The sequence below is a fragment of the Clarias gariepinus genome, chromosome 6, assembly GCF_024256425.1.
Source record: "Clarias gariepinus isolate MV-2021 ecotype Netherlands chromosome 6, CGAR_prim_01v2, whole genome shotgun sequence".
Taxonomy (NCBI): domain Eukaryota; kingdom Metazoa; phylum Chordata; class Actinopteri; order Siluriformes; family Clariidae; genus Clarias; species Clarias gariepinus.
In genome coordinates this window covers 34,469,831-34,486,085 of record NC_071105.1, presented here as the reverse complement: position 1 = coordinate 34,486,085, position 16,255 = coordinate 34,469,831, and the positions used below count along the sequence as shown (strand labels likewise).

General features: G+C 38.2%; 1 protein-coding gene across 1 annotated transcript; it reads left to right on the top strand.

Annotated features, from left to right (window-relative positions):
- The first annotated feature begins 1,271 nt into the window (after positions 1 to 1,271).
- Positions 1,272 to 15,024, top strand: LOC128526994 (protein FAM83F-like). Its single transcript, XM_053499243.1, has 5 exons — positions 1,272 to 1,770; positions 7,289 to 7,456; positions 7,993 to 8,114; positions 12,772 to 13,487; positions 14,566 to 15,024. The coding sequence occupies exons 1-5, from the start codon at positions 1,327 to 1,329 to the stop codon at positions 14,610 to 14,612; spliced, it is 1,497 nt and encodes a 498-aa protein (XP_053355218.1). The 5' UTR covers positions 1,272 to 1,326; the 3' UTR covers positions 14,613 to 15,024.
- Positions 15,025 to 16,255: the final 1,231 nt, after the last annotated feature.

Below are 16,255 nucleotides of genomic sequence, written 5' to 3'. Positions count from 1 at the left end.
AGTTCATGTTATCACATTTAAAGCTGCTAAAAATAATTCATAACTATATTTAGAAACCTTTAAATCCATGATGCCATTAATTAATGTGGCATTAATTAATAGCACTGTACAGTAAGTCCCCTACATATGAACAAGTTCTGTTCTGAGAGCTTATTCTTAAGTCCAACAAACATTGTCTAGATAACACAATTGGCTATACACAGTATATTACAGTACAGTGTTCTTTAGAATTGTGCTAATGGTTGAACGATTCATGTTAAAAAGAACTTTCATCTTTTATCATCTCACTCCATTCTCTCAATTAGCCTATTTCCACTTTTGTCTCCATAGTTATTGCTTGGCACTACTTGGTACTAGCTTTATCGCTGCCGCTTTTACGCCAGGATTATCTGGTTTTATTTTATTTCCTATGAGAAAATATGTTTTGCTCTTGCAATACAAAATGCCACCTTAACAACTCATCTCTGGAATGAATTGCATACGTATTCGAGGTACCGCTGTATCTAAAGGGGTAAATGTACAATACTATAACAGTAAGTGGACTATGTCTTCATAATTTATTATAACATATTTATTGGAAAATTTAGGGTAGCATATTCTGATATTCAAACATGCCCATAAAATAATGCTCAACGAAATGAATTAATTTTGTAATTACAAAAAAATTATAATAAAATGATAGGATGTAGCACGGATAGATGGAACACCTGTAAAAAAAAAAAAAAAAAGCTACTCTAGTTCATGTTTACATCAAAGTTGCTATAAATCATTTATTATCTAGTAACCTTTAAATCCATGGCACGTCATAAATTAATAGCATTGTACATTGTAGTTATAAAATACAGTAACTGTAGTAAACTTGTAATAACTAACACACTGCAGGCTGCAGGTGGTGTAGTTGCTAGGCATGCTGTAGGAGTATCTAGAAACTGTTGGTTATACTATCCTTGATAAAACTTTACTTTAAGTGTTTGAGATACATGCACAGGAGAATTTGTTTATTTATTTATTTATTTATTTAATGAGTTGAGTATTTTTTCTTCTTCTACGCAAACATAGGTAGCTAACAGTGAAACAATTTGAAGTATGTCGTGTGTAAAGTAAAGGGATTGCCCGGGGATCCGCGTGGAACGTTTCGCGTGTTGATTAATCCACGCCTACCTGCGCGCTCACCTTTGTGCTCGCGCCACATGACCAGGTTAGCGCCACTTGCGCTACTTCCGCGCTCGTGAGTTGAAGTAAGGCAGAAAACAAGTAAACAAACAAACAAAAAAAAAAAGAAAATAATATTAAACTAAGGTAAGGGTCCGCTGTTAAGGAGCAGCAATGGCTGAGTCTCAGCTTCAGTGCATGGAGGACGGGCAGATCGGCCAGAACGTCCCGGAGAACAGGCCGGAGTTCTACTACAGCGAGACGCACCGCGCGGCGATCGAGGAGCTGCTGCGGAACGGAGACGGCGCGTTCAAGACGCGCCTCCGCGCGGACAACGTCAAGGACTTTCTGTCGGCGCGCGAGATCAAAGCGATCAACAGCAGCGTCGAGCAGTACGGTGAGCACGAGGACAGGCATGCGGACGACACGACGTCGTTACGCTCGACCTACTTCCCCGAGGTGTCCGACACCGAGGTGCCGCTGCTGGACATCGGCTGGATAAACTCGGCTGGCTTCTTTAGAGGCGTCACACGCGTCATGGTGCACACACACCCGCCCAAAGACAACGGGCCGCACATTAAAGAAGTGGTCCGTAGGCTGATCCAAGAAGCGCACAAGGTTCTCTCAAAACACTTAATGCTCCTATACACTATATTGAACGGTGCTGTTGATTATTGACGTCATAGATTTAAAGGTCTCTAGATGTAGTTCTGAAGTAATGTGTATATATTTAATATTTAACACTAAACAACACTACAGTTGCGTCTTGCTTTCCTTGATAAAACTTTACAAGTGTTGAAGATACATGCAAAGGAGAATTTGTTTATTTATTTACTTATTTCAGTATTTTCTTCCTTCTCTGCAAACATAGGTAGCTAACAGTGAAACAATTTAAAGTAACAATTTAAATTTAATTTAAAGGAAAACATTAAATTAATTTAAATGAAACAATTTAAATGTAATAATGAAATGTCTCCATGCATAGGGTGAATAAGTATATATATTTCCTTAGTATATATATATATATATATATATATACACACACACACACACAGTTGCAAGAAAAATGTATGTGAACCCTTTGGGATTACGTGGAGTTTTGCATGAATTGGTCAAAAAATGTGCTCTTAAAATAATACTACACAAACATTATATGTTTTCATGTTTTTATTGAACATAACATGTAAACATTCACAGTGCAGGGTGGAAAAAGTATGTGAACCTTTGGAATTAACTGGTTGACCCTTCTTTGGCAGCAATAATCTCAATCAAACGTTTCCGGTTGTTGCAGTTCAGACCTGCAAAACAATCTGAAGTAATTTTGGACCATTCCTCTTCACAAAACTGTTTCAGTGTAGCAATATTCTTGGGATGTCTGGTGTAAATCGCTCTCTTAAGGTCATGCCACAGCATTTCAATCGGGTTGAGGTCAGGACTGGGCCACTCCAGAAGGCATATTTTGTTCTGCTGAAGCCATCCTTTTGTTGAATTACTTGTATGCTTTGGGTCATTGTCCTGTTGCATCACCCATCCTCTGCGGAACTTCAGTTGGTGGACAGATGGTCTTACGTTTTCCTGCAAAATGTCTTGATAAACTCTGGAATTTGTTTTTCCATAAATGACAACAATCTGTTCAGGCCCTAAGGCAGCAAAGCAGCCCCAAACCATGATGCTCCCTCCGCCATGTTTTACAGTAGGGGTGAGGTTTTGATGTTGGTGTGCTGTGCCTTTTTTTACCACACATAGTGTTGTGTGTTTTTTTTTTAAACAACTTAATTTTGGTTTCATCTGTCCACAGAATATTTTGCCAGTAGTCCTGTGGAACATCCAGGTGCTCTTTTGCAAACTTCAAACGTGCTGCAATATTTATTTAGGACAGCAATGGCTTCCCCCCTGGTGTCCTCCCATGTACTCCATTCTTGTTTAATGTTTTCCTTATTGTAGATGTGTCAACAAAAATGTTAGCATGTGCCAAAGATTTCTGTAAGTCTTTATCTGACACTCTAGTATTCTTCTTTACCTCATTAAGCATTCTGCGCTGTGCTCTTGCAGTCATCTTTACCAGGTGACCACGTCTAGGGAGAGTAGCAACAGTACTGTCTTACCGTGGACGCATAAACATCAAGGCTTTCGGAGATACTTTTGTAACCCTTTCCAGCTTCATGCAAGTCAACAATTCTTTATTGTAGGTATTCTGAGAGCTCTTTTTTTCTGAGGCATGGTTTATATCAGGCAGGGCTTCTTGAAACCAGTAAACCCAAAACTGGTGTGTGTTTTTAAAGGGCAGGACAGCTTTCAGCAACACATCCAATATCATGATTGGACTCAAGGTTGGCTCACTCCTGGCTCCAATTGGCTCTTGGAGAAGTCAGGTTCACATACTTTTTCCACTCTGCACTGTGAATGTTTACATGTTATGTTTAATATACTGTATATATATATATATATATATATATATATATATATATATAGAGAGAGAGAGAGAGAGAGAGAGAGAGAAATCGAAGCCGTACCCTGAAAGGGCAAGGCAACATGAAAGTTTATTTATAAAACATCTTCTACATTCGTGTCCTTGTTTTGTAAATACTGAATTTGTTTTAACACATCTGGTGCGGTGTCATGCATTGAATTACAGTTGTATAATTTCGTGGTACACCATGGTCCGTGCCTTTGTATGCCTTTGCTGATAAAAGAAAAGCATATGTGTTAGAGCTGGTGACCTTTCAGGACACTCCACCTAACAACCTGGAATCTGTGGACCCAAATATTCCCTAAATGTATGAAGATTTTTTTTAGGCCCCCTGGACATTCTTACTTTATCTCTCAGGATACAGCATCTCAATGCAAAGCCAGGGAATGTGAGTTATGTACTGTATTTATTATTATTATTATTAGTTGTTTGTTTGGTTTTATTTACAGTTCTGGAAATCACAGCCTACCATTAAAATAACCAACACATATTCTATTTATTATTGACTTAGTTTTAAACTTCCCTTCAAATTGAATGACAACCTCAGGAACCCAAAAACAAAAATGTCTGTAAATCAGTTTTTTTTTTTTACACTGATGGAACCTTATACAATTAAAAATCATTTCATATTTTTTATATTTACAAAAATATCAGTGATAGGTCAGAAAGCTCTGATAAATAAACAAAAAATACTGTACATATTTAAGTAATAGCTTGCTTGTGGTGTAGTTTTTAGTATTTATTCTGAATATTAATATTATACACATATGACAAAACTTTTTAAAACATCTGTTATGAAAACTCTAGTTTCATATCAAATCACTGATCAAACCATTTTTTTCTCTTATGTTTTACAATTAGTTCAATAAAATCTTACTTTGTGATGTAACAACAACCAAAGCAGCAAATTTACAGTAAGACCAATAACAATAAACCAGAAAGCTCCTGCTGAACAGTGCATTTAGAGAAAACAAAGCCACTAAGCAGACTTGGAAATATATATTTATTTGTGAGGTAATGATAGAACCCTGAATCTTTGTCAATATTGCAACATGATTCCCTGCTTTAAGACCGATCCTTCGGGGATGGATAAGCACTATGGAAATATGAAGTCATCCCTCATCACAGGAACTTTTATCCTCTTACACTGAGTCAGTTTTCTGGAACAGTGCAGCACATTCGAACCCGCCCAAATACTAGACTAGATAACACATTTCTGATGAGTCCATCCCTGGGTGAAACTTTGATTTCCTATTGCTGTCTTTCTAAAAGCGCCGTATATTTAAGGGTACATTCTCATTACTGTACTTCCATTTAAAACATTTTGCCATAAGCTCTTAAATGTAGAACTGCCTGCAATGTAGGAAATTGTTTCAGATCAGTTACAAGCCTTTGGTATGTCCTCTTTGGCATTGCTTATCTATTAGATAGTGTCCATTATGTGGTGTATGTGTTAATATTATTATATACTTTCCACATACTGTAGATTCAAAGCCATTAAAAAAAGAAAGAGAAAGTTTATGTGCTTGCTCATTCAGCTGAATTGAAGGGTGTGGTTGGAAAAATGAGCAGGTATTCCCAGTAAAGGCCAGCTGGGTTAGCTTTGTGTTTAGCATTATGACTAGGATCCTTGAACAACATCCTGTACCCAGATACCCAGTAGGATCGTCATATGGTCATGGTTTCAGGTTTCGCTATGGTGTATGACCAGACAGTTGACATTCTTCAAATTCTGCGGCATCTTCGCTTCTCCCACATTCATGGCAACTGTATGATAGATATTGGCAATGCTACATATTTAATGGAAAAGTCATCAAAGTGTCATAAAAATCTAATTTCCATTTTGCTTGGGGTTATATTTACTGTATATACTGTACACAAAGGATGCACAAAAAAATTATAATAATATACATGTATGTATGTTGCAGAGTATTTTAAGATTTTTGTCTTGTAGCTGCATTCCAAGTGATTGTATTTGTACCGTGTAGGCATGTACTAACTTGACATTTTGGGAGCTTGAATTCTAGCATGCTTCAGAGTATTTTTTGTCTTACAGCACTAACATGGAAAAAAAACTGGTCCATCAACTAGCAGCATCCAAGTTCTATTAAACATAAAGCAACGTCAATTCCATTTAATTTAATGCAATGTTTAATGGGTTGCACAATGTCTTAAAGGCATTTAACATACTAAGGAAATACTAAGGAAGTCCAGATCACTGCTGGATTGGTATTATGATACACAGAAATTTACAAGGGCTGTTCAAGCCAGACCAGGACTTGTGATTGTGCAGGGTAACAGAGCATAAAAGTAAAAACACACTAATGCACCAATCCCAGCATTTTACTTGTGCTTGAATACCATCAAGGTAGAAAGTTCCCTCAGTGTTCCCTGACCACGCCTCTTTAAATATTTTATTGCCTTCATTCACAAGTAAGTCCTTGTTTGACTTGGATGGCCCTCGTATGATGTTCTTGTCATGTTACTAATTCCTAGTTAGAACCTTGGATTGAAACTGCGCTTAATGCAAAATTTCTGTTGCATGAAAAATTTTATTATCATGGGTAGGTTTTTTTTTTGGTAGGTAACGCAATATTAGTTTAGAGACTGAATTATGAGTCATTCAGAGAAATACTGAATCATTCTTCTGTTGTGGTTTATATCAGTTCAATCATCCATGAATGCATGGTTTGTTATCTAGACATTATTTAGATAAAAACAGCATATTTAAACTTTAAACTATTTGTTTGATCTGAAAAATGATATGGAAAGTTATTATTTCCTCACATCTCACCACCTTGCCGTTGATTTATTTCCCGTAACAGCACACCCTGTTCTTTTTTTTTATTGCTTACACAGATAACCACAGCCTTGTCATAGTTTTGCTTTCATTTTGCATGCTGCTTTCAGTAGGTACTTTTTCATGCATAGGTATGTTTCTCAACAATAGAACTGACTTCACTTTCCCATAAACAATTTGCGTGCTAGCTGGTCAGTAATATGCTTGAAGAGTAGAAAACCGAAACCATTGACAGATCAGGCTCTTTTTTTTTTTGTATGTCAACAACGGGTTGTCTCAATATAGTACTGTAGATTTGATTTCCTGACAATGCAAGTACGAAGTCCAAAAAATCCCAAGTCCAGATATAATAAAAGGCTTGAGTCAGGAAGGGAATCCTGTGTAAAATCCTGTGCAGCTGAAAGAACAACTAACGTGGCTTAGTGGTTAGCACTGTGGCCTTGCATCTCCAGGATTGTGGTTTTAAGTCTCACCTCTGGTCTTTATGTACAGTATGTGTCCCGTTTGTGTGATCTCCCCATCCTTTCCGGATTTCACCTGGTTACTCGGGTTCCCCAGTCTAAAAAGATGCATGGTAGGCCAATTGGTGTTTCCAGATTGCCTGTAATGGACTTCTTCAGCAACTTATCTTACCTTTGCAGCAACTTTACAGCACTGATGTGAAGTCATAGGTCATTGCAGCCAACCATTGGACAACGGTGATGTAATAAGAATAAAATAGTCGCTTTGACATGTTATGGTGAATATTGTGGCATGGGATTTGGAACAGTTTTTGGAACAAACAGTTTTTGTTGCCATAAAATTACTTATCATACTTTTTTACTTAAGTCTATTTTAACCAATAAATTTTTTTTTTTTTTTTTCAGGTTATCGCAATTGTCATGGACCTTCTAACAGATCTTCAGATCCTACAAGATCTTCTGGATGCAGCGTCCAAGCGGAGCGTTTCTGTCTACATTATACTGGACAGTAAAGGAGGACCACACTTCCTCGACATGTGCAGCAGACTAGAGGTCGGGCCTCAGCATCTCCAGGTGAGCAGAATACAAAACACGGAAGAACATGATTTATTCCGAAATTTCGATTAACATTTAAGATTGAAACAGAAATTGATTTAGTGTATTATATGCATTTGTCATAAAACATATTTAGGTGTGCTGCTTTATAAAAAATCAATGGTGTGATGGCAGGATCAATCAGGTTTCTTGTAGGAAAAGTGTTTTATTCCTTTAATACTAAACCTAGACTATGATTACTATGTTTTATTAAAGCATAACAGTTATAGCAGCTGTAAACAGTCGTTCCATGAACACACTTTCTTAATTTCCCGATGTGTGATCTCCTCAAAGATAACTTCACCACTGCATCATCTACACACATTCGTTTTTAAATCCATTTTTTTATGTAGACAATCTTCCATAAAACCTCTGTGAATTAGTTGTTACTATAGAAACAATCATTTACAAGAACAAAAGCATCAATACAAACAGGTTTTGAGTTGCAGATGAAACCACCATCAGAGTTGCACCATAACATTTGATTAAGACTGTAAACCAATCTGCCTTTCTAGCATATCCGTACCCGCCTGCTGAGAGGTATAGGAATTGACCTGTCCTGTGGGAGGATCCCTGGGAGTTTAAACAACAAATACATGCTTGTAGATGGAGACAAAGTGATGTTTGGATCGTACAGGTGAGTAAACTGGCTCTGTTTGTTTTGAACCCTTACGATGTCTTAACATCTAACCCTGTGTTTGGTTGAGAATGAATACAGTAAACAAAAATTTCCAGCCGACAGCACATTTGTAATTACATGAGGGCTTGAGGACAGTTTACACAAGCTGTGGACGGAACATGAGCTGGACTCTACAATTAATTGTCCATTACATGGTGAAGCAACACGGTGGTTATCCCATCCAAAAACTGTATCAGAACTGGACAAACCCTCTGTGACGTCATCCACAGGTTTTCTAAAGAGCGGTTTTAAAGCTCAACTGTAGAAGCTCTTGTCATCGCCATCTTGACAATAACTGACCCCGCCTAAAGAACCATTTAAACCATAAATGTGCAAATTGGCAGCACGACTGAGGCTGGCTGTTGGTTAGCTCATTTACCACAAGCTAGCGTAGCTTTATCTTAGCTGAAGTTCTGAGATGGCTAATGTTAATTCATATGCTAATGTTATTTGCATTTGGTTAAACTTCATCGTCAATACCCTACCTGTCACCCCTGTGTCAACATTTCTTGTGGTAAACTAAACTACAGCAATTCCAGTTAGCTGCTTAGCGGTTAGCTAAAATGATGTAGAGCAGACAGTTAACGGTTTGACACATGCAATGCAACTGTCACTCAAATCAGTCTAATTATGCATAATTTTAGGATTTAATGTAATTTTAACTGATGAGTTAAATAAAAATTCACTCCTGTACAGCTGTCATGAAGTGACAAGACTATTAGGAAGAAAATGACTGAAAGACTATAGGGCAGAAAATTCTAATTCAAATTTTATTTGTCACATACGCAGTCATACACAGTACGATATGCAGTGAAATGCTTAGACAACTGCCCATGACCTTAAAATAAAAGATTATGAAATAGAAAATAAATATTAAAAAAAAAACAGAAGGTAAATTTAACTAGGAAAGAATAAAATAAAATATAGAATTAAAATAAAATAACATAACTGTACAGTACAAAATATGCAATATAAGAGAAATATATGAAAAATATAGAAAAATAAGAGACAGCCGTACTGTACAGGACCAAATATACAATATAAGAAACATCTTTTTTACATGAAAAATATGGAAAATAAGAAAATAAAAACAGCTGTGCAATACAGAGATTTAGAATTAAGGACTGTATGTTTGGGAATGAGGTTGAATATAAATTGAGTATAAATAGAAATGTCACGGGTTTAAAGTGACTGTGCATCCGGGTAACAGAACGTCCAGGGGGGTGTGCAAATATGCTTGAAAGTGACATATTTAAAGTGACTCGTGATAATTTAACTAATGTCCACGAATGTGTAGTTGTGCAGTAGCCACTAGTGTAAGTGAATGTCCAGAATGTCCACAGTGAGTGCAAAACCGTGTGTGTGGAAGTGCAAAATGGATCAATACTGTGTGGTGTACTGATTAAGAGACCCTATTGCCTGCGAGAAGAAGCTCCTCCTCAGTCTCTCTGTGTTGGTCTTCAGGTAGCGGGATCACTTTCCTGACCTTGACAGAGAGAGAAGTCCATTGCTGGGGTGATTGAGGTTCTTCACAATTCTCCTGGCCTTGGTCCAGCACCGCTTGCTGTAGATCGAGTGCAGGTCAGGGAGCTCGTGCGGATGATGCGCTTAGCTGATCTTACCACCCTCTGTAGAGCTCGTCTGTTCTGCATGGTGCTGTTTCCGAACCAGGTTGAGATGTTTTCCGTCAGGATGCTCTGTATGGTGCAGGAGTAAAAGTTCCTGAGCACCTTGGAGGGCAGTCTGAAGTGTCTCAAGCGTCTGAGGTGGTAAAGACGCTGTCGTCTTTTTCCCCACGGTGTTGATGTGACGGGACCATGACAGGTCCTGTGTGATGTAAACACCGAGGTATTTGAAGCTCTCCACTCTCTCCACTGGGCTCTTGTTGATGATGGGGGTCTGGTAGTTCCTTTCCTGCTTAGTGCTGAAGTCCACTATCAACTCCTTTGTCTTACTGAGACTCTTAGAAGGAGGTTGTTCCTCTGGCACCAGTTCTCCAGATTCCCAGTCTCCTTCAGGTAGGCCGACTCATTGTTGTCAGAGATCAGGCCCACCACCACTGTGTCATCAGCAAACTTAATGATGGTGGTGGAGCTAATAGTGGCCACACAGTCATATGTGTACAAAGAGTACAGCAGGGGGCTCAGAACACAACCCTGGGGGGCTCCAGTGCTGAGAGTGAGGGAGGCTGAGACATGTCCACCCATCCTTACTGCCTGTAGTCTGTCACTTAGAAAATTAGAGATTCACTGGCACAGAGATGAGTTGAGTCCCAGGTGCTCCAGCTTGGTGGTGAGTGTGGAGGGAATTATGGTGTTGAATGCTGAGCTGTAGTCGATGAACAGCATTTTAACATAAAGCCCTTCTAGTGTCCAAGTAAGACAGCATATCTACTTATTAATTTTATGCTAATGCAGAGTTGGCCAAATTTTGGTTTATATTTACTAAATTAGTGGCACAGTGGCCTAGTGTATTGCACTGCTGTCTTGAACCTCCATGGTTGTGGGTTCAATTTTACATGCTTCTCTTGTGCTTGGTGGGTTTCCTCGGGGTTTCCCCCAAAAGCCATGTGAAAGACCTTTATTGCAGCCTAACTACTGTTTCCAAATTACTTGTAGTGTAGTGTATGTGTATGGGTGCTTGTCCCAATCCAGGGTGTATCAGGACTTGTACCTAAATTCCCTAGAACAGGCTCAAGCCTTATTTCATTATTTAGTCATGAAATACACTTATCAGTAATTACATTATGACCACTTGCATACTATTGATCAGTTTCCCGCTTTTCTCACCAAAACAGTAATGCACTACAGTCTGACATCTTTCTATCAGAACCAGCATTCACCTTTCAGCAGTTTTTACTACAGTGGTTTTTCCCCCCACATGCATCAGTGAGCCTTGGCCACCTTTGACACTGTCACCAGTTCACCATTTTTCTTTCTCCTTGGACCACTTTTGGTATGTCCTCACCACTGCAGACCAGGAACATCCCACAAGACCTGCTGTTTTTGAAGTTGGTCGAGTCATCTAGCCATCACAATTTGGCAATTTTCACAGTAGCTACAGTTAACTTATTTTGTTACAGTGGCACCTAGCAGGGGGTGAGATACACTGTATTAGACAGCAAGTTAACATTTCGTTTCTGAAGTTCATGTACTGGAAGCAGAAAAAAATGGGCAAGCGTAAGGATTTAAGTAACTTTGACAAGGGACAAATTGTGTTGGCTAGAGGACTGGATCAGAGCAACTGCAAAACTGCATTTCTAGTGAGATGTTGGGTTTCCAGTCTGCAGTGGTCAGGACCGACCAAAAGCTGTCCAAGGAAGGAAAACCGGTGAACCCGAGGACAGGGGCATGCATGGCCAAGGCTTATTGATGCATGTGGGGAGTAATGGCAGGCTCGTGTAGTAGAGCTTTTTCAGAATGCTGAAAGGGTTAATGCTGGTTCCCATAGAAAGGTGACATAGCTCACAGTGCTCAATATTAGGCAAGCAGTCATAATGTTATAGCTGAACGGTGTGTACTATAGGTAAACAATACAAGCATCTTTTTTTACTATGGCCACTTCCAATGTAATAGTGTTATTGTAAGTATTAACCTTAAATACATGAAAGGACTATATTGCTTTTGTTGGATTTGTTTCACAATGGGAAAGAACAAATAAGAGGGATTTTATTTGACAACATTAAGCCAGACATGTCCTACTATTAATTACTCAGTAATCCCAAATCTTTTTTAAAAAACATACAGTAGGTGCTAGTTTCAGAAAACAAAAAGCAAACATGTCCCGTCAAGGATAGTAGTAATTCTGTAGCTCTGTAATTTTGGTCTACATGCTTATCCATAATGGGCAGGTTTGTGGCTGCAGGTTTTCATTCCAGACGAGCAGGTTTTCATTCCAGCCCCACCTGATTCCTCTTGTTTAATCAAGCTAGCTTATCAGCTATCAAGTGTGCATGTTATTAGGCTGGAATTAAACAGGCCCTTTGTAAAAAAGAGTAAGGATCCATGCAATTACATGTTAAGTAAATGGCTAAGTACTGCAAAATGTCCTGAAAGAAATGCTATGTAGCATGTACAACTGTCTTTAGTGAAATAGAAACCTATAAATAGTCTGTAGCAGTAAGGGATAATCATAATGATTTTGTTTATTCATAAAAGCAATTACCTTAAGTACAATTAATACATTCTAAGTAGTTAATGGTAATTAATAAAACCCACAAGGATGCTATAACACATGTTATAGGTAACACATATAAATACATTATACCTAACTGGCATTTTCAAATTGCTGGCACCCATACAGGGTGTACCCCATCTCGTGCCCTGAGTTCACTGCTGTGTAATATGCATAAAAACCTTCAGGATGTGATGTTATAGGAAAATAATCCACTTTAGGGTATAACAGTAACTCTACTTTGTGGTAGGCCACAGCACACCACCAAACGATTTCACAAAAAAAATATTTTGACACAAATTGAGATTTCAATTGAAACTATTAATCTATCTGTTTACTTTTGTTTAATAATAATAAACTGCAGGACCATAAATAGAGTTACACTTTTATGTGATTATGCAGTGAGACAATATGTAATATTTTTGTCTCTTGTGTTGTCCAGCTTCTCATGGAGTTCATCACGTATGGACAGAAACATAATCATCATTATGTCGGGACAGATTGTCGAAATGTTCGACCGGGACTTTAGAGAGCTTTACGCCATGTCACGCGAGCTTAATCTCTTCAAAGAGTTCAGCATTACCAAGCGTAATACAGCTCCATCAACCCGGGTGACGGTAACAACAAGACCCACACTACCGGCCACCTCCCGCTTCCAAGTGAGTCTTGGAGAGAAGGGCACTCTGAAAGTGCCCGCCCATAAATACCACAACCCCAAATACCTGTTAGCACTTGGTGGTCTTCCTGAAGACCTCACTTCACTAGATCTAATGAGTAAAATGGAGGAATCTCTCGAAAAGTTTGGAGGAGTTGGGAATCCAGTGGAAGAAGAAAATGAGATGCTGGAATCGCAAACCCCAAATATGTCTCGGAAGGAAGAAAAAGGTTCCAAAATATCATGCGTACCTTCAAAGAAGAAAAGATTTTCTTTCCTGCGAAAATCTAAACAGAAAAGTGCGGGTAAAAATGAGACAGGGGAAACGGGTGCTGGAGATCCTGCTGCCTCCACTTCGACAAATCTGAGATCAACCACCAGTGCCATGGAGGACATTACAGAGAGCCCCGAGGAATCGACTGCTGAAACGCCCGTGTCTGGGAAAAAGAAGAGTAAAAAGAAGAAAAATAAAAAGAGCACAGAGCCACAAACTGACGATCAGGGTATGTTAAATCAGTTCATTATTACTGATTAAAAATTTTTTAATGTACTTTATTTTAGTCTAGACTTTGGCTTAGTCATGATGCTAGGTAACTATTATGTTTTCTTGTCAAAACTGTAAATTAGAATTGAAGTGTTATTCAAGGCATGTTATCAAAGCAATTAAACTTGTCCCTTTAAGCCACAAATACGTAGTTGATCAACAATTTACTTCTTTATATGCTACCAGCTTTGTTCTAGCTGCTTGCGCGATGTGATAAACATCATCCATTTTTATAGATAAAAGCAGATGAAGGTGTCAGTCAGACACCACCTACGCAAGTCATGCTATTTAATTTTACTTAGCAATGCAACCTTGATTCAAGCCAATTTCAGACACCAAACATATCATGGCCAATTGAAAAGATTTGAGCTAAGTAGAAACTTGGGAAATTTGTTTTTTGCTGAACTTTAATATCTCACCCACACGGTTTTGCGTGGTGGCCGTTAGTACGGTTCATCATGATTCACCGCGATTTTTGGCGCTGTGATTACGTTTCCGCGAGTCACACCACATAGGTGAGATAGAGGTATAAGTCCAACAGAAACCCATCCCACCCATCCAGGCTCTAGCATATAACCTCTACTATTTCTTAGCCTTTTAAACTAAGAGCATTTTAGCCATTTTATATTTGGCTGTTGTTTTATAGTAAACATGTATACGGCTCCGGATTATGCAGTATAACATAACATATCCTTTTTTTCCAGTATAACCTAGGCAATACGATGAACTGAATTTTAGTTCACTTTAACCAACTATATAAAAATTATAAATTTAAAAAATGGGTCGCAAAGGCAGAGAAATAGCACAGGGACGCCCATCACCCATCATGTTTTTCTGGTTGTTTTCAGATGTTCTATGACCCCCAAAAATATTAATATTCTCATTTCGAGAGTCTTCATTCACATATTTTGGTAGTGGTAAAATTTAGACGTTATAAAAGTACATATTTTTATTAAATTATCATTCAATTATGCTTTGTCACAGGCACAGATTTGTGCCGCTCGAGTTTTGATCCTCACTACAATTTTTTTTTTCAGCTTCAGAAAACAAGGAAGACAGCAAAAAGAAATGTGTCATCTCTTGAAGACTAAAGGGGGCGGAGCTATGAATCACACTTAGAAAAACTCAAGTTTCCCTTTACTCTGTCAAAACGTTGGGTTTTTATGTTTGTTTGTTTGTTTGTTTCCAAAATTTTACTTCTAGGTAAAATACATTAACTTTTTCCTTTAATATTACAGTATCAACACAACCTCTGCTAGCAGAATGACAATAAGTCAGGCTAACTATCCAAAATGGTTGCCGGCGTAACATGGTGTTTAACAACAGTGTGGTCTCCCAAAGCTAAAAATAATCAGATCACTCATCAGTAACTGTGCATTTTTCTATTAAGAAATTTGTATTATATTATGGTTGATAGTTTTATCATAGAGCATCTCATGGGCTAAAGCTATTATTATTACGAATAGGAACCTACATTTTGAAATACAAAATTTTTGTGATTGCAAAAAAATCTTTTTCATCTTTTTTTTTTTTCAATTTGCACATACACCTTTTTCTACTCACCAGCTACCTCTGCACTATTATACAAGTTATAAATCAGTATAAAGGTGAGCACATGCTAATGCTGAGAAACATGAAGCAAGCACAGGGTAAGCTTGTAATATAAGAGTAACCTCAGGTACACTTTTGCTTTTTTGTTTTTAAAGGAGTGTTACTGCCAAGTCAAGTGGTTCTGGTTTATGATCATGTTCGTGTGTGTGAACATGCCTACGGTCAAACTGTTTTACCCTCACACTGTGGACAGTGTGGGCCAGGGCTAACCCATGAAATCCCACATTGGCCTAATACAGTCTTGCCCAAACCCCATGTGGGACCACTACGGGCTAGCCCACTTCAGACCACTGGGGAGGGGTGAGCTGCCTCACTGACCTAATGCTACCATGTTTGCCGGGCTGACAAGCTAAATAAACAGACAGACTAATTTTGTTCCTTGTTTTTAGTTAAAGCATTTGTTAACCTTTACCAAATACACTCACTAAAAGCTTCTGTAAACAGCGTTTCCAACAGGTGTGTAATATACTCGCTGTTGTAGTCCGTGGAGCGGGCCGGCATTACTTGTCAGAACCAATTTTTACTACGACTACTAGTATTTTACTTCATACAACAAATATATATGACCTTCAACACAATATATTTTTTTTATTTGATATTTCTGTTCATTTCACGTTTTAGAGATGAAACCTACTAAATATTCCCTCCATCTACCTGTCTTTTGTGCAGAGTAAGATAAAGTAAAACATTACTAACTAAACACTCTTCACTGTATTAAGATGGCACTGTTTGTCAGAGAACAGTTTTTTTTTAATTCTTTGCATAACTATGTTTTAATAAATAAATGGGGTCAGGATTGCACCATATAGGGTGACATATCCTTTTTTAGCACAACCTAGGCAATATGATAACCTACATTAAAAAAAAAAAAGATCAAAAAGAGCATTATGATTTACACATGTAGTTTTACATAACGTACCCTAAACCAAATTGCATAGTTTGATATCTGAATTCTCTCCCAGCAACACACACCAGCAGGACTTCCATATAAGTGGCTGTTTTATTTCTTTATTATTATTTCTTTACTAATACCAGGTTGCTAGTACTGTGCTGCTTGAGTTTAACGGGTTAATCATGCTGTCTTTTCGCTTTGCTCTCATGCTATCGCTCCTGTAC